The following is a 22,801-nucleotide window of genomic DNA, read 5'->3' as shown; positions in this document are numbered from 1 at the left end:
CTAAGTCGAAAACCAGTGAAGCAAAAGCAAAAAGTGGGGGTGAACATAGAAACCAGACCCTACACTCCTACAGATCTCACTGACACAGGTCTCGATGTCGAGCATATGACCTGCTCAGACGAAGACTCCCTCGACGGCGAATGAGATGTCCTTCTCGACGTTGAACTATGGGCAGCTGTTAGATCAGGTCTCGATGTCGATTGAATCAGCGGCGTAGATTTCCTATTCTTCGACGCCGAAGTACCTCGACGCCTCTCGCCGCAGAGCAGACCACGGCGGAGGGCTTCCACTCCTCGATGCCAATCGTCGCCGAGATGACGACGGCGGAGGGCTTTTTTTCCTCTACGCCGGTCGTCGCCTGGTTGACGACAGCGGAGGGCTTTCGTGCCTCGACGCCGATCGTCGCCTGGTTGATGACGGCAGAGGGTTTTTGTGCCTCGACGCCGATCGTGGCCGGGATGACGACGGCGGAGGGCTTTTGTTTCTTGACGCCGATCGTCGCCGTGATGACGACAGCGGAGGGCTTCTGTTCCTCGACGCCGACCATCGCCGGCTTGACGACGGCGGAGGACTCCTGCTCCTCAACGCCGATCGTCGCCGGGTTAACGATGGCGGAGGACTCCTGCTCCGAAAAGGTAGAGCTGTGTAACCAGGGTCCTGTCAGAAGGACCCGGAAAGAACAACTGACCTGTCACACCTTAGGCATGATGGGAAGCTAGGGGTCATGGCTGCCTTAAAGGCACGGTGCCAGTTTATTTCTATGTTGCTAAGGGTTAGCTTTTCAGCTTTTCTATGCTATGATTCTACAATGCAGCCTGTGAGCTGTCAATGCTTTCAGTCCTATCTGAGGGATTGTGCTAAGTGCTAAGCATTAAAACAGTTTTCAAACTTACTTTGTTGTTTGTTTTTCCCCATTTTTAGGGCATTATTTACAATATACAAGGGAGTTTTTACAGCATTTCTCAGCTCTTAGTGTATGGAAGGCTGCATTTACGTTTTTTATTGTATATATATATATATATATCAATGCTCAGGCTTGGGTCCAAAAGGCTTGAGGTGCACTCGAACATCAACTCGGGGCTCCAAGCACTAGCCCCCTTATCGGTGCAGATGGCGCCAACCAGCTCCCTTTCACAGTCAGACACCACTCTCGCCGACGCGTTTCGAAAATATATTTTCTTCTTCCAGGGCTCGTGGTGAGGGAATAGGCACGTACCAGCAACTGTCTCTCTTTATGCAAAATAAGCGCGCCCTCTGATGGGCTGCTCTGAATGAGTCCGCGCTAGGCATCCTGGAGGTTGCAGTGCCAGATGCATTTCAATCCGTGCGTGCATTATCTGTGGGTAAAAAAGAACGCTGAATGAGTTCTCAGCTGGCAAGCGTCACCTCAATCCAACATTGATGCTCCACATGCAGAGGCTGTAGTATACTGGCCCCCGTGGCCCCCATGGGTTACTGAGGTGGTGCACACTCGGCGGTTATGGCCACCGCCAAATATCAATGCTCAGGCTTGGGTCCAAAAGGCTTGAGGTGCACTCGAACATCAACTCGGGGCTCCAAGCACTAGCCCCCTTATCGGTGCAGATGGCGCCAACCAGCTCCCTTTCACAGTCAGACACCACTCTCGCCGACGCGTTTCGAAAATATCTTTTCTTCTTCCAGGGCTCGTGGTGAGGGAATAGGCACGTACCAGCAACTGTCTCTCTTTATGCAAAATAAGCGCGCCCTCTGATGGGCTGCTCTGAATGAGTCCGCGCTAGGCATCCTGGAGGTTGCAGTGCCAGATGCATTTCAATCCGTGCGTGCATTTTCTGTGGGTAAAAAAGAACGCTGAATGAGTTCTCAGCTGGCAAGCGTCACCTCAATCCAACATTGATGCTCCACATGCAGAGGCTGTAGTATACTGGCCCCCGTGGCCCCCATGGGTTACTGAGGTGGTACACACTCGGCGGTTATGGCCACCGCCAAATATCAATGCTCAGGCTTGGGTCCAAAAGGCTTGAGGTGCACTCGAACATCAACTCGGGGCTCCAAGCACTAGCCCCCTTATCGGGCCTTTTGGACCCAAGCCTGAGCATTGATATATATATGGAGATACATATACGTTTTCACCGATCAGTAGAGCCCAAGACATTTGCATCAACATAAGGACCTTTCTGATCTACTGGGACCTCATCCGGTTCCTTACCCCATCCTAGGCATTCCTCTGCATAATCAGAATCCGCAAGACCAGTGACCGAATAATCAGACATTTGGTATTGATTTCGTCTATCAAAGGTATTAGAATAATTTGGTCAGTGTTCAACTGCCTCAAACCTGGGACGAGTTCCTATTCCTCCCCTATTTCCTGAATTCCTTGGGCGTGCTCTCATACTTCCTCTACCCTGTTGATACTGCTAACCTCGCAAAAGGGGGCACTCAGAACGCCAATGTCCAATCTCTTTACAATAAGCACACTGATCAGGAGACAAAGTTGATCGAGAGAAAGGGGGTACACCAGGTGTATATACTGCACGTCCGCCTCTACCACCACCTCTGAATGGTGGACCATATACTTGAGCCAACATAACTTTCGTCTTTAAATCCTTAACCTTTTTATCCTCTTTGCCTTTTGCTTCCAATTCCTGACGCTCATAATACTGGGCCATTGTCAAAAGGGAGACTGGGAAAGACGTAGTCCATGAACTCTCGCTGGCCTTTAGGCGACTAGCTATTTCTGGCAACATGTTGGCGACAAATTATTCGACGAACATATGCTCACACGTGTCATCTAACAATGACTGCCCACTAAAGTCATGGAATGTCTCTTCAAATTGTGTAAAGAAATCAGAAACTGACTCATCCGCTTTCTGTTTACAAGACGCTAATGTAGTCCAATTTATTTTCTTAGGGGGTATGAGAGTTTTCAACTTTGTCACAATAGCTTTGGGAAGATCTAATATCTCCTGTTGTGGTTTCTGCGCAGGTTCTCTAGCCCCATATATTTCTTCTAAATGTACCCAAGTATATGCTACATTATCATCTATTGTCCGAATTGTTCTCCACATATCAGGGGGCAAAATAAGTTCAAAAAACATATCGATATCTGGCAAAGTCATAGTGCAGGGGCTAATGGCTCCTTCCACTTCCTCATAGAAAGCGGCCGGATTTTTCCACGGGTCGGGCAAAGCAGCCTTAAGAGCCATAACATCTGCTCTACTCCAAGGAGTATAGACCCAATTATAGACAAAATATCCCATTGCATCATCTGAAGTTTTATCGTCGTTTGTTCCCACACCCTTCGGTGGAACATACAGAGGCGCAGCTTCATGCATCGGTTTCACAGGACCCACAGTATCACTAGGGTCATTGTCTGTCCCCAAAACAACTTCTTTTTGCACTGGGGTCTGAACTGTTTGTGCAGTTTTAACTTTACTACCTGGTTTTTGCTCTGCTTTTAAACGTAGTGTACCATGTCTTGATTTAACCACACGCCTAATTAAATCAGGTAATCATTTAATTATTTATAATCAGAATTGACATCAGTGGGCTCTAAATTTGTAGAAACGTTCCTAAAGTGAAGTATTACTTCCCAAGTAAACTTCTATGCAAAATATAACTGCTCTAAATCCTTCCACTGCTGAATCATCGCTACAAGGTCTGGGGCAGAAGTAGTCCTGTGAGCTTCTTTGGGAGCAGTGGATCTAATAGTGGCTTTTTCATCAACGGTCAAAGTAGAGTGAGTCTGCCGCCCATCTTGCTTATCTAAGTCTTTATCATCTGAAGATAAATGTTCTTCTTCAGAAAGATCAGTCTCAGGCACATAGGGAAATTTATACTGGGGCGCTGGTCGATCTAACTAGATGGAATCATCCTGAGGTTTATTAAGTATGGCATAAATGGGGCGCCTAATAGGGTACTGGCCAGTTACCTCTAAACGCCGCTCCCTTTCCTCTTTTTCTTTTATTGATTTCATCTCTTTATTTTTTTTAATTCCAATGTGTTTTGATGTATCGTTTTTCACTGTTCTTTTTCTGCTATAGCTTCTTCTTTCCTCACTCTCTCTTGCACATCTTTCTCCCACATTCGTACACAATCAAACATATCTTGTCGACTTGTTTTGTTGAATAAACACTGCTCTACATACTGAATCTTTTTAAAATCAAATGACCAATTCACAGGCCATCGTAAATCAGGATCCTTTTTCGTATATTTGTTCCACAGTGTACTATGCATTATGGAAGAAATACCGTATTTAATAAACATATGTCTATTAGGTGTCCCCTCTGGGGGAGCCGGCTGACATCTTTCTAAATCCATTTTGGTACCACCAAGACAGCAACACAGCCTACGGAGTGTGCTGGAAACAGGCATGCTACCAAGTTTTTGTAAAATATTACTTTTCAAAATATTCAAAAGTAGAGAAAAATCTCCACATTACCTCCAAATGCCAATCTCTTGGTCGACCTAATGGTCACTGCAAAAATAACGCCAAAGTATACCTCAGTCAGGACCGGCCAAAACCTGGAGGGTCAAATCGAGAAAACCGGAAAAATCACTTTGGCTGCAAAGACAAGGGTCTCCTCATGCAGGACGTCTCCTCAGCAAAATTCCACTCTTCCGTCAAGACCACTCCTTTGGACGGCTGTGTCTCCGATGAGGACCCAGGTTTGGGCGCAAAACTGTGGAAATGTGCTTTTTAATGAGCACACCAGTGCCGGGGTCACCCTTCTCTGTCCACAGGTCCATAGACCAACAAAATAGAGATTGGCACAGAAGCTGGAATTCAAATAACAAGTTTATTAATCACTCATGAGTGGGACGAACAAGTTACTTACCTTCGGTAACGCTTTTTCTGGTGGATACAGTATCTGCCTGTGGATTCCTCACCTTGTGAATATCCCCTGCGCCAGCAACATTCGGAAACTTTTGTAGCAGTCCACGCCGATGGGGTCGAAGATGACGTCACAGAGACACGACTCCGCTCGCGACTCCACTGACGTCACCGGCTCCATAAGAAGACCTCCTCGGCGTGATGACGTCAGTTCCGCCCCTTTTTTCCGTGCCTCCGAGGCACACGGACGGACTGACAGCAATATGTACATAAACAGCATACACAGTACACAATATGCATATCAACACACACAGTGTGGAAAAGAAACATCAAAGCACTAGAAATAACCCAATGTCCTTGACAGTCATAAATACATTTGAAATCAATAATAGAACTACCGTCATAGAGTCACTGGAATAGAAGGATGGACAACGGGGAGGCGGGTGGGTCAGTGAGGAATCCACAGGCAGATACTGTATCCACCAGAAAAAGCGTTACCGAAGGTAAGTAACTTGTTCTTCTGATGGATACATCTGCCAGTGGATTCCTCACCTTGTGAATAGATTCCACAGCAGTCCCCGCTCCCGGAGGAGGGTGTCCATCCCCCTATACCAGAAAATCCTGAAGGACGGAACGGGCAAAATGTCCGTCCCTCCTCACCTCAGAATCTAAACAATAATGTTTTGCAAAGGTGTGAAGGGAGGCCCAAGTTGCCGCCCTACAAATGTCCTCCACAGGAACACCCCTAGACAAAGCAGAGGTAGAAGACTTTGCTCTAGTGGAATGAGCTCTTAAACCCTCCGGAGGCTCCTTACCAGCTAGGGAGTAGCAGATCTTGATGCATAGCACAATCCATCTTGAAAGGGTGCGCTTGTGCACCGCACGACCCTTTCTGCAGCCAGCAAAGCCCACAAAGAGCTGGTCATCAATCCTGTAGTCCTTAGTCCTGTCCAGGTAAAAGCTCACCGCCCTCTTAGGGTCCAAGCGGTGAAGTCTCTCCTCCTCCTTGGAAGGGTGAGGGGGAGGATAAAAGGTAGGAAGGGTAATGGACTGCCCCAGATGGAAGGGAGTTACCACCTTAGGCAAAAACGCAGCCCTGGTCCGGAGAACCATTCGTTCAGCATGCACAGTCAAGAATGGGGGTTTTGAACTAAGAGCTTGAAGCTCACTTACTCTCCTTGCCGAGGTGATTGCAACGAGGAAAACCGTCTTAAAAGACAACAGTCTCAAGGGACACTTATGTAAGGGCTCGAAAGGAGAACCCATAAGATAAGTCAGTACAAGGTTTAAGTCCCACTGAGGTACAATAAAGGGAGTAGGAGGAAATTTATTCGTAAGGCCCTTGAGAAACCTAAGCACAATAGGTGACTTAAATAAGGACGGCTGATCCGGCAGGCATAGGAAAGCCGACTAAGCCGATAAATATCCCTTTACAGTGGCCACAGCAAAGCCCTGCTGGGCAAGAGAAAGAGCAAACTGCAGAATGTTAGACAAACGAGCCTTCAAGGGATCAATCGACCTCTCTCCACACCAGAGAACGAACTTAGACCACCTATAGGAGTATATGGATTTGGTGGAGTGTCGCCTGGCCGATAAAATAACATCCACCACATCTGGCGGGAGAGAGAAAGAATTCAGGTTGCCCCGTTCAATCTCCAGGCATGAAGGTGTAAGCTCCGGAGGTGGGGGTGTAGAACCTGCCCCTCCGACTGCGAGAGGAGGTCTGCCCTCAGAGGGAGACGGAGCGGAGGGCACGAGGAGAGGTGGAGAAGATCTGTGTACCACACCCTTCTTGGCCAATCCGGGGCGATCAATATAACTTGGGCCCGGTCTTGGCGAACCTTCCTCAGAACCCGAGGAATCAAGGGTATGGGAGGAAACGCGTAAAGGAGTCGTGAGCCCCAACTCAACTGAAACGCGTCTCCCAACGCCCCCTGCATCGGATACTGGAGACTGCAGAATGACAGGCAGTGCGCGTTCTCGAAAGTGGCAAACAGATCCACCCGAGGAGTTCCCCACGTCCGAAAGACGTGACGAACTACCTCCGGATGGAGCCTCCACTCGTGGTCGGCAGAGAACTGCCGACTGAGACTGTCCGCACGAACGTTCAGCACCCCGGCCAGATGATTTGCCATCAGACAAATCCGATGGTCCTGAGCCCAGGACCATAGACGCAGGGCCTCTCTGCACAGACAAAGAGACCCCACTCCTCCCTGCTTGTTTATATACCACATCGCGGTAGTGTTGTCCGTCAGAACCTGAACAGACTGACCGCGAAGGGAAGGGAGGAAGGCCTTGAGCGCCAAGCGTATCGCCCGTAACTCCAGAAGGTTGATGTGAAGCAACCTTTCCTCTGGAGACCAAAGACCCTTGATCTCCAGATCCCCCAGATGAGCACCCCACCCTAAGGTGGATGCATCCGTTATCACCGTGGCCACCGATGGAGGTAGATGGAAGGGCTTCCCTTGGGACAGATTGCCCTCCACGCTCCACCAAGACATCTCCGCTGCAGCTTCTCTGGAGATCCTCACAGACTCCCTGAGATCTCCCTTGTGCTGATACCACTGCTTGCGGAGGCACCACTGGAGCGCCCTCATGTGCCAGCGTGCATGGTTGACCAACAGTATGCAGGAAGCGAACAGACCGAGCAGGCGAAGGACCTTCAGAACTGGAACAACCGCTCCGCTGAAAAACAAAGGAATCATTTCCTGTATGTCGAGAATCCTTTGAGGAGGAGGGAATGCTCGACACACAGTAGTGTCCAGTACCGCACCTATGAACAGGTTGCGCTGAGAGGGCACCAGGTGAGATTTGGGCACGTTGATCGAAAAACCCAATCTGTACAACAGCCGAGTTGTATCCTGCAGATGACACAGCACCTTCTCCGACGACTCCGCCTTGATCAGCCAGTCGTCCAAATAAGGGAAAACCGAAATTCCCGATCTTCTGAGATGGGCTGCCACCACTGCCATCACCTTTGTGAAGACTCGAGGTGCCGAAGTAAGACCAAACGGAAGGACCGCAAACTGATAATGTTGCGACCCTACCGTGAAACGGAGATACTTCCTGTGCGACTTCAGGATGGGGATGTGAAAATACGCATCCTGCAAGTCGAGCGACACCATCCAGTCCTCCTGATTCAGCGCCTGAAGAACCTGCGCAAGGGTGAGCATCTTGAACTTCTCCTGTTTCAGGTAAAAGTTCAGGATTCTGAGGTCTAGAATCGGACGCAATCTGCCGTCCTTCTTCGGGATCAGAAAATACCGGGAGTAGCATCCCTGACCCCTCTCCTGCTCCGGAACCACCTCTATCGCCCCTTTCTGAAACAACTTCAGGACTTCTTCCTGCAGGAGAAGACGGTGGTCCTCCGAGCAAGCACCTTGGCAAGGAGGGTAAACTGGAGGGAATTCCCGAAAGGGAAGGGCGTACCCATTTTCTACAAGATCCAGAACCCAAAGGTCTGTAGTAACCGATTCCCAATCTTGTAGAAAATGGGTAAGCCGGCCCCCCACAGGACCAGCATGATCCGGAATGTCGAATCTAGGGCTGTTTTGCGGTGGTGGGAGGGGCTGAGGAAGAGGAAGAGGAGGAGGAGAGTTGACGGCCACGTGAGCGACCCCTAAGCCTTCCTCTATATCCCTTGGAGCTTTGCTGCTGCTGCTGCTGCTGCTGCTGCTGGGCTGGTCTATAAGAACGAAAACTCGCCCTTCCAAAACCTCTGTACCTCTTGAAAGTACCTCTCGGCTGGGATTGAAGGCCCAACGACCTAGCCGTAGCCTTACTTTCTTTGAAGCGCTCGAGAGCAGCATCAGCCTTCTTCCCAAACAGACCAGACCCATCAAAAGGTAAGTCCAACAAGGTCGACTGGACATCCGAAGAAAATTCGGAGGACTTAAGCCATGCTCCCCTCCTGGTGGCAACTGAAGACCCCATGACCCTGGCAACTGAGTCTGCTGTATCCAAGCCACTCTGTATAACCTGGCGAGCAGCCGCCTGGGCATCCGACAGTACTTCACTGAAGCCTGCCCTATCCACCCCCGACAGCTTCGGTGCCAACTTTTTAGCTGAATCCATAAGCGCATGGATATAGCGCCCCAATAAACAAGTCGCATTAGAAGACTTTAATGCCATACTGGCTGAAGAAAAGACTTTCTTGGCCGATTGGTCCACCTTCTTGGCCTCTCTGTCCCCTGGGACCTGAGGAAACGCACCTTTTGAACGTCCAGAACAAGCAGCCTGAACGACCAGACTTTCAGGTGAAGGGTGTGATGACAAAAACTCAGGATCCCCCGGAGCCACCCTATATCTCCTTGCAACCACCTTGGACACCGCAGGAGCCGAAAAAGGCTTGCGCCACACATCCAACACAGGCTCCAATATTGCTTCATTAAAAGGCAACAGCGGCTCTGACACCGCAGTTGGAGAGTGCAACACCTCAGTCAAGATATTAGACTTGAACTCAACAGATGGCAATTGAAGGTCCAACAACTCTGCAGCCTTTCTTATCACAGCATGATAAGGAGCCGCGTCTTTAGAAGGTTCATCTGAAGGAGGAGTGATCTCCCACTCCGGAGACAAATCCAACCCACTTGCCTCCTTCAATTCGTCAAACACCTCATCGGATTCGACCAATTCTCCCTCTTCAGCCTCATCCATAAGATAGCTCCTCTCCTCCAGCACTCTCTGCGCCTCTCTCCTGGAACGGATCCGCACCTGCGGCGTCGGCGGCGCCGTGATCGAATCCGACGGCGCCGGCAGAGGCGTCGAACGCGGATCAGCTGGAGCAGCCGGCGTCGAACGAGGTCGAGTCGGCGCCGGTGAAGAGGGAAGCGGCGTCGATGTTTTCGGCGCCGGCATCTGCCAAGACGGCGTCGCTGGGAAGAAAGGCATAAACGGTGCTTGAGGATAAACCTGCGGCACTCCCAGATTAAAAGCCATCGGACCCATCGGACCCATAGGTGCACCAGAGGAATACATGGCCCGTGAGAACACCCCATACATCGCATTGAGATACTGCGAGGGGTCCTGACCTGGATTAGGGAAAGCTGGATACTGGTCAGGTAACACCGGACTCGGGCCTGCCGGCGCCGACGGTGGAACTTGCGGCGTCACAGACTCACCCGGAGCCTGATCATCCTCATCCTGGGCCGGAGTCGGAGACGGAGACGGAGCCGAAGGACCTGCAGGACCTGGAGAAGCCATCGGCGCCGGAGAGGACGCCGGCACCGGCGAATCAGCCGGAGCCGGAGAAAACACAGGAGAAGATGGAACAGGAGGCGAAGCCGGAACAGGAGAAGGAGACACTGACTCCCTTCGACGCCGAGCAGGCGATTTAGACTTCGACGTCGAGGCCTTGTGATGAGACGAATGCCTCCTTTTCTTCTTATGCTTCTTGCTCTTTGAAGCATGTCCCGACGTCGACTTGGAAGCCGACCTCGACCTCGACCTGGATCTTCTTCTACCTCTTTTCTCCTTTCTCTTCATCCGGGCGATAAAGAGCTTTGCCTCTCTTTCCTTAAGAGCCTTTGAGCTCATCTTCCTGCAACACGAACATCCTTCAACATCGTGGTCCGATGACAAACACCAAACGCAGTCGTCATGCGGGTCAGTGATGGACATGTGTTTGCCACATTCATGGCAAGGCTTGAAACCAGACTTCCTTGCCGACATTCTCGAAGAAAGACAGAGAAACTTCGGAATAAACACAAAGTAACAGGTAAAGCTACCAGTAACGATTCCCGAAATCCGTTGGCGTCGTCGGCGCGGAAAAAAGGGAACTGACGTCATCACGCCGAGGAGGTCTTCTTATGGAGCCGGTGACGTCAGTGGAGTCACGAGCGGAGTCGTGTCTCTGTGACGTCATCTTCGACCCCATCGGCGTGGACTGCTACAAAAGTTTCCGAATGTTGCTGGCGCAGGGGATATTCACAAGGTGAGGAATCCACTGGCAGATGTATCCATCAGAATACGTCCATACAGCAGTCTCAAGTGCTGCCTGAGGTAGTACATGGAATACACAGACCATGATGCTTATATAGAGAGTTTGTTGCAGAGTAAGAATGTAGTTACAAATAGAAGGTACAGGCCTACACAGGAATAGTTACAGCCAGACATGGGCTGATGGGTAATCAGCAAAGTGGGAGGTGGAAAAGAACTGTTTACTACAGTAGAAAACAGTTGACAGTTACATCTTTAACCAGATGCATTTCAGCAGCTACAGGACTTTTCTTAGGACTTATATTGCTTTGGCTCAGTACAGAAGGAGTTAACTAAAGCTGATGACTCAAGCAGAATAGAAAGGCAAGCAACAGTGAAGACGGAATAATTACATAGATAGCTAATAAAATGGATGCCACAAACAAGATGGCTTCAGCTTATGCTTACAGAAATTATTTCCGATTTTCACATTAGATTTAGGCCTTGCTATTGATGTATTTAGCCTTAGGAAGAGCGAACTCCAGGTGATAACGTAGGAGTTACAGGCCTTGACAGCTAAATTTCTGAGGAGAGGCCTTTGCATTGCTCCTTTGAACTGTCCTCCTGAGACTCGAGAGGAGTCTTTTTAAGGACGTTTGAGAGAGTCTTGAGTACCTTGTTTCTTTGATGCTGATTTCAAAGCTCCATAGGAAGTTATTTCTTGAGATGCCATAAAAGCAGCTTTCCCTCTTACCTTATGACGAGGGTAAAGGCAAAGAATGTAATCCTTGAAATGAGAATCTGAATGAAGTCATCTTCCAATACAGCCATAGGGTTAGAGATCCCTTTTCAATGTTAGGCGCTTTCGTTATTGCAATAATAAAATGCATTTTTGAAATAGTAGTTGGTATATTGCTGAGCAGAGCTCAGAGAGACTCCCTTTATATGATGTGCGATAAAAAAATCTAGGGATTCAGCCTCTGTTGGGAGTGTTCTAGAGGGTGCTCTCGTCTGATTGATTATATTTCAAGTTTGGTCCTTTTTAAATAAGGACATAGGCAGGCTATTAAAATGACTTTGCATTGTCATTTTAGCCTATGTTACTATGTTACACTGCTTTACTATGGTACCGTGGGACTCCCGCTTCGACGATGAGGAATGATTCAAGCAAGTGAATCTATGAAAGATCCAATACTGGATAAGGGCTTACATGGACGCCATTGATGTTACATCCAGTGGATGAAGTAGCTTGACGCCCTCAACCGACACGCAGAGGTTCTGCTGGAAATTTTCCAGACCCGGTCTGGCACCTCGGGAGAATTCTAAGGTAAGAATCTGTGGCTGGACGTCCCTATCAGATTGGTCCTAACTTTACTGATGTGTACTCCATATGGGCCGATGCCCTCCTGTCCTTTGGGTTTACTAACTCTGAAAACGGTCTTCCTCGTAGCGATTATCTCAACTTGCTGCATGAGTCAGTTACAGACTCTCCCCAGTCACTACCTTCTTTCCCAGGCAAACTGGCGTTGTGGACTTTGGAGGCATTTGTGCTCAAAGTTGTGACGCCCTTTCATATCGGAAAATCTAGCACCCTTCCAGCATTCTTTGCTCAACCTTATCCCTTGAAAGAGGAGGAGACTCCATAGCTTAGACTAAAAAAGAGCGTTCAGCTTTTACCTCAATCATAACAAACAGTAAGGAGTTGAACAGCAGACCTTTGTGGGGCTTGCCATGGCAAAGAAAAAGGTAAGGTTGTGCAAAAAAAGGAACATTTCAAGGTGGATAGTCCTTTGTATAAAACTCTTCTACACATAGGACAAGAAGCAGCAACAGGCCAGCTCATTCAACCACAGCCAAGGCTGCTATCACTGAATTGTCACGCAGATGGCCTGGTGTGAACATCTGTGACCCTCACCTTCAGAAGTACTACTTTGATATCTAGTCACACAGTGAGAATCTGTGGTAAGAAGCATCCATCAGAAAACTATTTATTTTTCTCTGATAATGCTCTTTCTGGTGACTACTCTATCTAACCACAGAGTCCTCACTGCCTCCCTGTTCTGTGGAATGGACTCTTTTCACCATCCACAAAAAAAGTCTCAATTTAGAGATCTGCACGCTGTCATACCTTATTATTTAGTAAGCTCTGCGTCTGACAGGGCAGAGTCAAGAAAGAAACTAACATCAGCATTTAGGGGTGTCATATATATGCGGTGTCATCACCACTTCCAGGGCAGGGTGAAGATGATGCAAAGACACACGATGCCACCTACTGGCATTCAATAACAATGCTAAGAAAAATCTCCAGCTCCAGACTGGTGGCTGTGAATATTCATATGGTGAGAAATCTGCACCAGAAACAGTGATACCAAAGCTAAGCAACTTGTTCTTCAGTCAATGTAAACTATAAGAAACAGAACTAAGGAAAGGGTGGCATTTAAACTGCTACATTCCCATGGAAGCTGTTAAAAACCAAGGATTTGGGATTTTACTTACACACTTTGGTGACAGACTTGTTCAGAATAGGGGCAAGAGATGGGTCTAGCTCTTCCTGTACGTTCTGCAGGAGGACAGGGTTCCCATGCTGTACGGCAAGCTCCAGCACTCGTATGTAGTCCTGCATCTGCATATCGATGATCTTCAAGCCCTGGAAGGAATAAAAACATACCTTGAGTTACAGGTCCCGCTACACCACAGATGTGTTCACTGAAGTTGTCCTTAGTTTCTATAAGGGAGAATCTGCACGTATAAAGCCTAAACAATAGCAGTTTAACATGGAGACCTGGGGCCAGAAGTACTAAACATTTTACTGGTTGCAAATATTCCAATTGGGCATTTGTGAATGCTAATATACTTTTTTTTTATGTACCAATTCTGTCAGGGCACACGGTACCGTCGGACGCACAGGCTCTCGATAATCGGCACGGAAAACTACATTTCCCGGCAGCCTCGACGGACGTCTGACGTCAGACACACCGCCCCATGTGACAACGGAACACTCGGGTTAAGGCGAGGCAGCGGCAGAAGACGCTGCTGATTATTCCTGAAAGTCCAGTGCGGACGCTGGCCATTTGCTGCAACTATGTGGTCTGATTAGGGTGCCATTGGGCAACACTCATTTAATATTCGTTTTGGGAGTACACAGAGGGCTTATCAGATACCTGTTTAGAGCAGTGACTCGTGTTGGTGCTCATTATCATATTTCCCTACCTTGGCAAGTGCTCGATACTGTGACAGTTGTCCACAGAGCTCTTGCGAGGGAAGTAAGGTGGTTCTGGTCATATTGACTTTTGCACAACATTGCACATATAAACTCCTCCTTGTGGAGAGGGGTTCGCTTATTTGTCTTCCCTGTTCGCGAGTCCAGAACAGCGGGTTCATGCAGGGAAGAAATTAATTAGCCTACTTCGTACTGGGCTAGAGTCACCAAGAGAGTGACTATGAACTCTCAACTTTGTTCTTTTTGCTATACCTGGTTATTTCCTGGATACAATTGTTTGGTTTGCGTAACAACGCACATCACAGTGTGCTGATGGTACTTTTGAGTTTTCTTGCACCTCGTGTTCATGTTTTACGTGACTCACAGTATTTTGCACCTTCTACTTTTACCTCCACAGGGGTGATTCAAGCCAGGTGATCTTTCTGAGCTAGAAGTCCTCCTTCCACTATATCAAGGGTAGGTATTGCATATAGGAAAGGAAAGTCACACGTTACAGAAGGAGGGAGGTTCAAGACGGAGTGGTAGCACTATGTTATGTTTTGTGTCTTACAGTATACAGTGTGAGGAATTGTGATTACATGCTCAGCCCCCCTGTCAGCAGGCAGCCTTTTCTCTCTTTGCAGGTCAGTGGAAGTATGGGTTCAGTTAAGACTAGTGGGAGTAGGGAGTTATCGGAAATGTCTAGGTGGTAATCTGTTCTCTTGTATTCACAGGTCTCCCTCCTCGCTGTCCCAAACCTTCCCTTCCCCCGCTTGACCATCCTTTAGTCTGTGTGTATGTTATATCCAGACTTGGGGTTGTCGAGAGGTGGACCCCTAAGACCATTGGTTCGATCCTGAGGATACGTTCAGGCTTGGGAAAAATTCTATTTTAGGAGTTGGAAAAGATTTTCTGACTTCTAAAATGTAGACTTCAAATGGATACTAATTTGGTATCTGAAAGGAGTGTTTTGTAGGCGTCTCGTCCAAACACTGAATCAGTGTCATATATTATCAATGAACTTTGTTCACAAAACATTTAAATTTTACCAACACCCCAAAGCCCGACTTCCTAGTCGAAGACATACCGATTTTAACACAGTTACACCGCTAAACTACAAAGTAGCTAGAGAGCACTGGAAAAAAAACGTTGCGCGTCGACGGCGCGGAAAAAAGGGAACTGACGTCATCACGCCGACGTGGGCTTCTTATGGCTCCGGTGACGTCGAATGGAGTCGCGAGCGGAGCCGATGCATTATGACGTCGACGTGGAGTGCTGGAAAAGAAAAGTTCCGTGGAATGCTGGCGCAGGGGATATTCACAAGGTGAGGAATCCACTGGCAGATGTATCCATCAGAAAGAGATGGTAATGCATTAGGAAGTGGGCTCCCTTAGGACTAATTTGCCTTTGTAAATGTAAAAAAAAGGTTTGGTGAAGAGTAGGCAGTGGTCCAATGGAACACCGACAAATTTTCAACAAAAAGTAAAATAAAAAGAAAACTTTTTTTAAATGCAGCCCCGTTTCCTGTAAGGAAAACGGCCAGCCTTTAAAGAAATTAAAAGATTACCTAATTTAAAAGCAATCACAGACATGGTGGTCTGCGAACCCCAGCAGATCACCATAACTGTGATGTCCCCCAATCTGCAACTTACCTAATTTATTATTCATCATTGTAACCCACAATCAACCCATCCAACCTATTAGGACTAGGTCAGTTCTAAAAATAGTTTAATGGACAATACTGGTCACAAATTGTAAGCAGTATTTTGAGACCAGTAAATAGTACATCTGGCCCTTGGTTTCTAATCCTGGTGTCCTCTTACCGACCGAATGATGCAATCAGGGATAAATGTCCATCTCTTAGAACCTCATGGACTCTGTCTACCAGAGCTGTTATACATACACACAGGCTAAATGCAAGAACTGGGTGTCATTTGTATCTGTCTGGTTGTGGTACCCCCGGATCTCTTTTCTGGGATATCAAACAGGCTGCTGGTATTGAATTTCCATACATTCCTAGCTTTGCTGCTCTCTTAAAACATGAGCAAAAAGTGTCTTGCACGCTGTCACAAGTAAAGTTGGCTACTGATGCAGAACGTAACCATACGTAGGGTGACTTGATATAGTGTGCTGTAACCACTTGCTGCTTACCGCAGATGCCTCCATGTTTTTGATCCATTTTGTAGCCTGTCCTTGAGGATCTATCATAAGCGGCCACCTACAAAGCAAACAAAGTGTGAAATGGAGAGATAAACAAAGCGAAAAACACCATATGCAGACCTCAACATGTTCCCATCTCTGCATTTCATTCCACATCAAACCATGTGGCAGCATTTGCCAAGGGAAATCTGAGTGGGCCTTCATACTCATGAGGTGGGTAAGGTGAACAAGGCTGTGCACGTGTGTTATGGATGAGATTGGGGCACAGGGGGAAACCTAGTCAATGTAAAAGATGTAGTCTGTCCTGGGTTTTGCATGGTAGTCAGTATCCATAAGGCAGTGTGCCCTGCTTGTTCCAAGGGTTAAAATATTCTACCCAAACAAAGAAATTGTCCCTGGGATGACTGACTACCTTACTACCAACTCCCTCCTTATTAAAATACAACCTACAATGGACATAAAATGATAGGTGTTCTTACCGGTGGCCACGTGTGACAATAACACCATTTTCGGTGGAGAAGGCATCTGATGGCAGCCCCTGAATGTTCCAGTCGCGTACATTGGTTGGCTTGGCAAGAAAGAAGGCAAACGAGAAGTGCGGCGAGTATGGCACCATAAATTCAAGAAGCTGAAAGGGTCAAAATAATACAGGCACGGTTAGACTACTGTGGGTGGGAAGCATTCTACTTCTGTAGTGCAGTCACACTCATCATGGTATGAGTCTTCTACAAACATACATTATGGAGGCAAGTTCCAGATTCAGAGAGCTATTAAACACGCCCAAAGGAAATACACAATGACCACCACTATTTTCAGGAACCAAATAAGGATGTATGATGGAACAACGCATGCCCTTACCACACATGCCTTTACAACGCGGCTACCATTACCACGCCTTAGAACGCAGGATTTTACCATGCATATGCCTTTACCATGCATGCCTTTACAACAAATTTTGTTGTAAGGGCATGAATGGCAAAGGCATATGCCAGGTTAAGGTTTTAAATGTAATTACTTTACAGGTAAGTGTAAACCATTTATATGGATAAATATGTGAGAAGTTGGCCTGATATATGATGTCACTAATTCTAGTGTACACCTTGTATCAGTCCAAACAACCCTTATGGTGATTGGTTGTAAAGTCAACCTTATAGACCAGCTATCCTAGTGGTAGCATGGACAAGAGCAGTCTTAGGCTAAACTCTGAATGGCATGTGAAGCCAGCTGTTATACCATTTGCAACCCCTTGAATACCAAATGAAAGGACACCACAACAGATATATATATAAAATAAAGTGTATTTATTCTAGTCAAACCCTCAGCACTCTTTATGAGATTCGAGGTAAGTACAACACAGTCTTATTCAAGCATACATTAAGTCACACAGGTAAGTAATACAGTTAGGCCCTAGGGGCCACGCAAACCATATACTAAGTAAGTGGTATAAGGACCACTGTCACGGAAATAGGATAGGCCTAGGCCTAGGGAATCGCTGGGGCTACACTATACTACCCAAGGTTAGGAAGTGGGAGGCCCACGGGATTCAGGTGCAGAGTGGAAACACTCACGCGTAATGCGTATAATCGATAGAAATAGTACAGTTTAGAATTAATAAGATTTAGGACACTTCTGGAGTAGCTAGGAAGTCAAGACTTGAGAACTAGACACTAGGATAGTCAATACCCTGATGAGCCCCGGAGTACCCAAGTTACCTAGCCCACGGGCTGTGGGTGCATAGGTGTGAACTTGCGTCGGGTTTCGTCGTCGACTCCTATGGATGCCTGAAGGAAAGATGCTGACAGGCAGTCAGTGAAGAGTGTACGGTGGATCCCAAGGCCGGGATCAAGAAGGAAGGATACCTGCAAGCAGAAGGGACAGAGTCTGGGTCACTAGCCAGTGACCACGTGGAACCAGGAAGAAACCAGGCGATGTTGGGAGATTGCAGGTGACGAGGTGAAGCTTGTCGCAGCAGCCACGGGTACCAGGAGACGTCGAGGACGACCAGGACCAGGAGGCGAGCTGTCCCACGAAGGCTCGTGCTGTCGGCGGCGTCGAAGTCGAACTAGGACTCACCAAGCCTTGGCAAGCGGAACCCACGAAGAATGGAGGACTTGCTTCTGGTGCAGACCAGGAAGGTCTGGGGTGCTTCTCTTTTACAGAGGAGCAGGAGCCAGTCTGGAGGAGCCAAACCAGCAGTGGAAAATTGAAGGTGTGTCGTCGCAAAGGTTACTAGCCAACGGGCAAGCAACCGGACAGACGCGGCAAGCAGGAAAATGCAGAAGGGCCCCACGCAGGACTCGTGGAGTGTGGGGGGTTGATCTTCGGTGCAGATGGTGCTTGGGGTTGGGGCTTCTCAATCCCCGGTGCACAACCTCGAGGGTGTCTCAGAAGCTGCGCTGGAAGATACTCGCCACTTTTCCCAGGTAGCCGGTCCCACGTCTCTCGTCGCCTCCACGGATCTCAGCTCGGATGTGGATCAGGGTCGGAGAAGTCTGGAAGTCAAGGCTCTGGTCAGGCTCTGCAGTCGGTCCCTCGTAGAACTTCAGCAAAGCAAAGGGTAAGTCTCTTGATGGTGCCTGTTCGCACAGGGTGACCACTCCTTGGCCACAAGGGAGATTCTTCAGTCTTCTTCTTTCGTCGAATGTCGAAGGTCCAGAGTTTCTGTTCAAGTTGCAGGTTCAGGATAATCTAATTTAGCAGGGCCCAACTAGCTACTAATATACTGGGCTAGTGGGCTGGGCTACCTGCAAGGTCCCTCCTATGGGTGGGACCAGGAAGGGGAGTGGCTACACCCCCTTTCCTTTGTCCAGTTTCGCGCCCCAGCACCGGTTTGAACTGGACTATGCATGGAGCACCTTGTGTGCCCCAGGCATGTCTCATTCCTTTCAGCCCTCCCTGCCCCAATAAACTAAAGTCTGTCTGGGGAGGTGCTAGCACCTCCCCAAGCAGGAAACCTATTGTCCAGGCCTCCCTGGCTGGGAGTGCTCCCAGCAGCAGGAGGTCAGACTCGTGTCTGTGGCAGCAGCATCCATTTTGTGATGCTGAGGCTTGGGTGAGAGTTAAACAGCAAAGTAGGATTTTAACATGTCTCTCCCTCTAGAAGGGATGAATAATATCCTCATCACCAGAAATGGTATGGGGGTATTATTCCAAAGTGTTAGACACCTTACACGACATGTTTTGATAAAGCCAAACCATAGTTACCATAACCGTTTAAGGTTATAAGGTACTTTAAGAGTATATGGTAGACTATATCATAGAACAGCTATAAGGACATGGTTCCGAAAGCTGCAGACAGGCTCAGCTCATGCTAGAGCACCATCTCACATGTTACCAAGCACTCTGCCTCCAGGATTGTTAAGGCCTGCCATAGGAGTGACTGATAGGTACACATGTGTCTATATATAAGGGTAGATACAGGTATACTATATCTAAGCAAGGGGTGATTACACGACCTTGCCCCAGCTTAGTGATCAGCCAGTTGTGTCTGATTGGAGCCCATGGGAGGCCTAGGGTACACCTATGCCCTGGGTACCTAGGGTACACTGTACAGGGTCCAATAAGGTGATCCTTACCAATTGGGTATGTACCTAGGGTACATGGAGTCCATTTTAAAGAGAGAGCAGACAGCCTGAGACCCTGAATGGCAGGATCTCAGGCCAACTAAGTCGAAAAACCAGCGAGACACTAGGCAAAAAGTTGGGGGTAACCATAGTCAGATATCCACCTTCCTACACAACCCCCTTCCCCCAAAACGAAAGGAGATAAGGCTGTCCTTGACAAGGTAAGCCTCTATTGCCTAAGTGGCCATATAAGGAAGAACCAGCACTGGCATGGTTACCCCCTGTCTCATGGTCCACTAAGCAATCCCTCACCCTAAAGGTATCATAGGGTCTCCACCATAGGGAATCTCTACCTTTGGTGTATCTTTGCAAAGTAAAAGGCTGGTGTTGAGATGGAGTACTGAAGGGAGTGTCCTCAAAGTGAGGCCTCAGCTTCCTCTAATCATCCTCCACCATGGATGCCTTTCTTTCTTTAACTGAGTTGCACTGTGCTCTCAGGGTCAGCCTCTGGCTACCTAAAGCTGGAGGCTGGGTCCCTTTTGTGGGCTTACTGGAGGGACATGTCAGGTTTGGGGCCCTAAGGTCCCATGTTTGCCTGTGCCCAACAGAATCCCTCTGGGGGAGGTCCCTAACTACCTGTAAAGGAGATCCCTCAGAAATGTTTTTACCCATCACCTGGCTACTAGCCAGGCAATCCTCATTCTTTTGATGGGGGGGTTCTTGTGGACAGGGGCCCTTCTTGGGGTCCACTGGCCTCCCTGACCTCTGCAGCCCTGGGCTGACTGAGGCAGGGTAGAGAGAGGCAGGCTACCTGCACCAGACTGGGTCCCACCTTGGAAGGGTCACTGACATCAGAGGCTCTGCCAGGCCAGGCCTGGCTACCTCTGGGGCAGTTCCTTCACAAGGGGTGAGGTCAGATCCCTGAGGAGGCTGACCTTTTCCTAATGTCTGGGGAGAGGGAGACTTTTCTTCCTCCCCACTACTCTCTGTTTGTGTGGAGTGATCTATAGTTTCAGGCTTCACTATACCTATGTCAGTCTGAGTATGGACTGAGACCATTACAGTCCTGCCAACCTTTTCAGGGAGGCACTCAGTTTGGGTTTGAGCTGTGACTGTCACAGCTCTGCCAATTCCTACAGGGAAGTCTGTCTTTGCCTGGGCTGTGGCTACCACTGCCCTTCCAACCTTTTCAGGGAGGAAATCTCCTTGGGCAGGGGTTGTGGCTGGCACAACCCCACTACCCTTTTGTGAAAGGCCTACCATTTTAGAATGGGTGTCTTGTTTAACTCCAGCCCAAGCTGAGAGTTCTAAGTCATTCCCCAGTAAGCAGTCCACAGGCAAGGTTGGAGACACTGCCACCCTTTTAGGGCCAGTGACACCTCCCCAGCTGAGACATACCTCTGCCATGGGGTGACCGTTCTGTTTGCCATCAATGTTAGTTACCTGGTATGAGAAACCAGGCAAAAGCTGCTCAGAGGGAACTAGCCTATGGGCCACCATAGTGATGCTAGCTCCAGTGTCTCTGTAGGCCTCAGCTTTTCTACCATTGATGTAGGGCTCCTGTCTGTACCTACCCAAAGTGTTGGGACAGGCAGTGAAGTTGGCAAACCCCATGCCACCATCACAGACAAGAGTAGCTGCTGTAGGGGAATTGGCTAAGCCAGGGTCCCCCTGTGTTCCCCAAGAAAACCCAACCAAATTTTTGGGGGCACTCCCACCACCTGGGGGATTACTGCTGACAGTAATAGGTGGTGTGACAGGAGTAATTGGAGGAACAGTTTTGTTTTTAGCCTTTGGGCAACTGCTGTCAGTTTTCCAATGCCCAGGAATTTTACATTTATGGCAGTAAGGCTATTTGACTGTGGTAGAGGAGGGAGCTTGGGACCCACCACCCTGTGTGGAGTTTTGGGGCCCTGAGGAAGATTTCTCTTTTGTTTTATCCCCACCCTTCTCTTGAGGCTTGGTGGTATCTTTCTTTTGGTCACCACCCTGATTTTTAGGCCTAATCCTGGTCCTGACCCATTTATCTGCCCTCTTTCCCAATTCTTGGGGAGAGGTCAAATCTGAGTCTACCAGGTGTTGATGGAGAAGCTGGTTCTGACAATTACTAAGGATCTGCTCCCTCATAATCAAGTTGTACAATCCTGTATAGTCCTGCACCTTGCTGCCATTTAACCAACCCTCCAAAGCCTTAGTGGCACAATCCACAAAATCAGACCAGTCCTGTGTCTGTGTCTTCTGGGTGTCTCTGAACAACAACCTATATTGTTCAGTGGTTAAGCCAAACCCATCTATCAGAGCACTCTTGAGGACTTTGTAATTGTTAGCATCCTCATCACTAACTGTGAGGAGCTTGTCTCTACCTTTGTCAGAAAAGGAGAGCCACAAGATAGCTGCCCACTGACTCTGGGGTACCTGCTGTACTTTGCAGGCCCTCTCCAAAGCAGTCATCCACTTGTGGATGTCATCCCCATTCTGATATGGGGGGACTATCTTGCTTAGGTTTCTATGGTCATAAGACCTATCCCTATCTCTAGGAATGTTGCTGCCACCAGTGGGTTCTGACCCACACAATTTTTGCTCTCTGGCCAGAGCAAGCTTCTCTTTGGCAAGGGCAAGTTCTTCCCTTTCGATCCTCAGTTTGGCTTCCTTCATTCTGGCCTCATGCTCTCTCCTTTGGGGGGAAGTCATCCCCCTGTGGGATGAAGCATTGGAGCTTCTTGAGTGATAGGAGTGGAGAGAGTCCCCTGAGGGAGATCTACCCCTTCTATCTCTCTTTTTAAGATTACTTGGGGGCCTGTAAGGGAAGCTCCCATGCAAACTCCCATGTAAGCTTAAGTTAGCCTGACTAAGTCTTCTGACTGGGGTCTTGCTACCTCCCTCTTCCTCTGAGGTCTCTTCTAAGTCATCTGTATCAGTTAAGTCAGGGGTCTCTTCTGTGGAGGGGAGGCCCTTATTTACAGCTATGGCACCATACTTGGCAGCTCTTTCAGCATCATAGGCCTCCAGAAGCTCCACTAGCTGTCTAAGGGTAGGGTTGGAACCCTGTTTTAATCTCCTGGAGGTACACAGTTGTCTCATCTCCTGGAAAGTGAATGCATCATATCTAGAGGGAATCTGTCTAGGATTCTCCTCTCCTGAGGGAGTATC

General features: G+C 48.4%; 1 protein-coding gene across 1 annotated transcript in view; it reads right to left on the bottom strand.

Annotated features, from left to right (window-relative positions):
• The window catches only part of DNAH2 (dynein axonemal heavy chain 2), a 2,945,517-nt gene that overhangs the window by 550,059 nt on the left and 2,372,657 nt on the right, over positions 1–22,801 (bottom strand). Inside the window, exons 68-70 of the mRNA XM_085638712.1 lie at positions 16,568–16,716; positions 16,080–16,146; positions 13,226–13,376 (exon numbers count right to left, since the gene is read on the bottom strand). Of these exons, the coding sequence (XP_085494838.1) occupies positions 13,226–13,376; positions 16,080–16,146; positions 16,568–16,716 (367 nt within the window). The remainder of the gene's footprint in view (positions 1–13,225; positions 13,377–16,079; positions 16,147–16,567; positions 16,717–22,801) is intronic.

This window comes from Triturus cristatus, chromosome 12 (genome assembly GCF_964204655.1).
Source record: "Triturus cristatus chromosome 12, aTriCri1.1, whole genome shotgun sequence".
Classification (NCBI taxonomy): Eukaryota; Metazoa; Chordata; class Amphibia; order Caudata; family Salamandridae; genus Triturus; species Triturus cristatus.
This window is presented reverse-complemented; position numbering and strand designations above follow the sequence as displayed.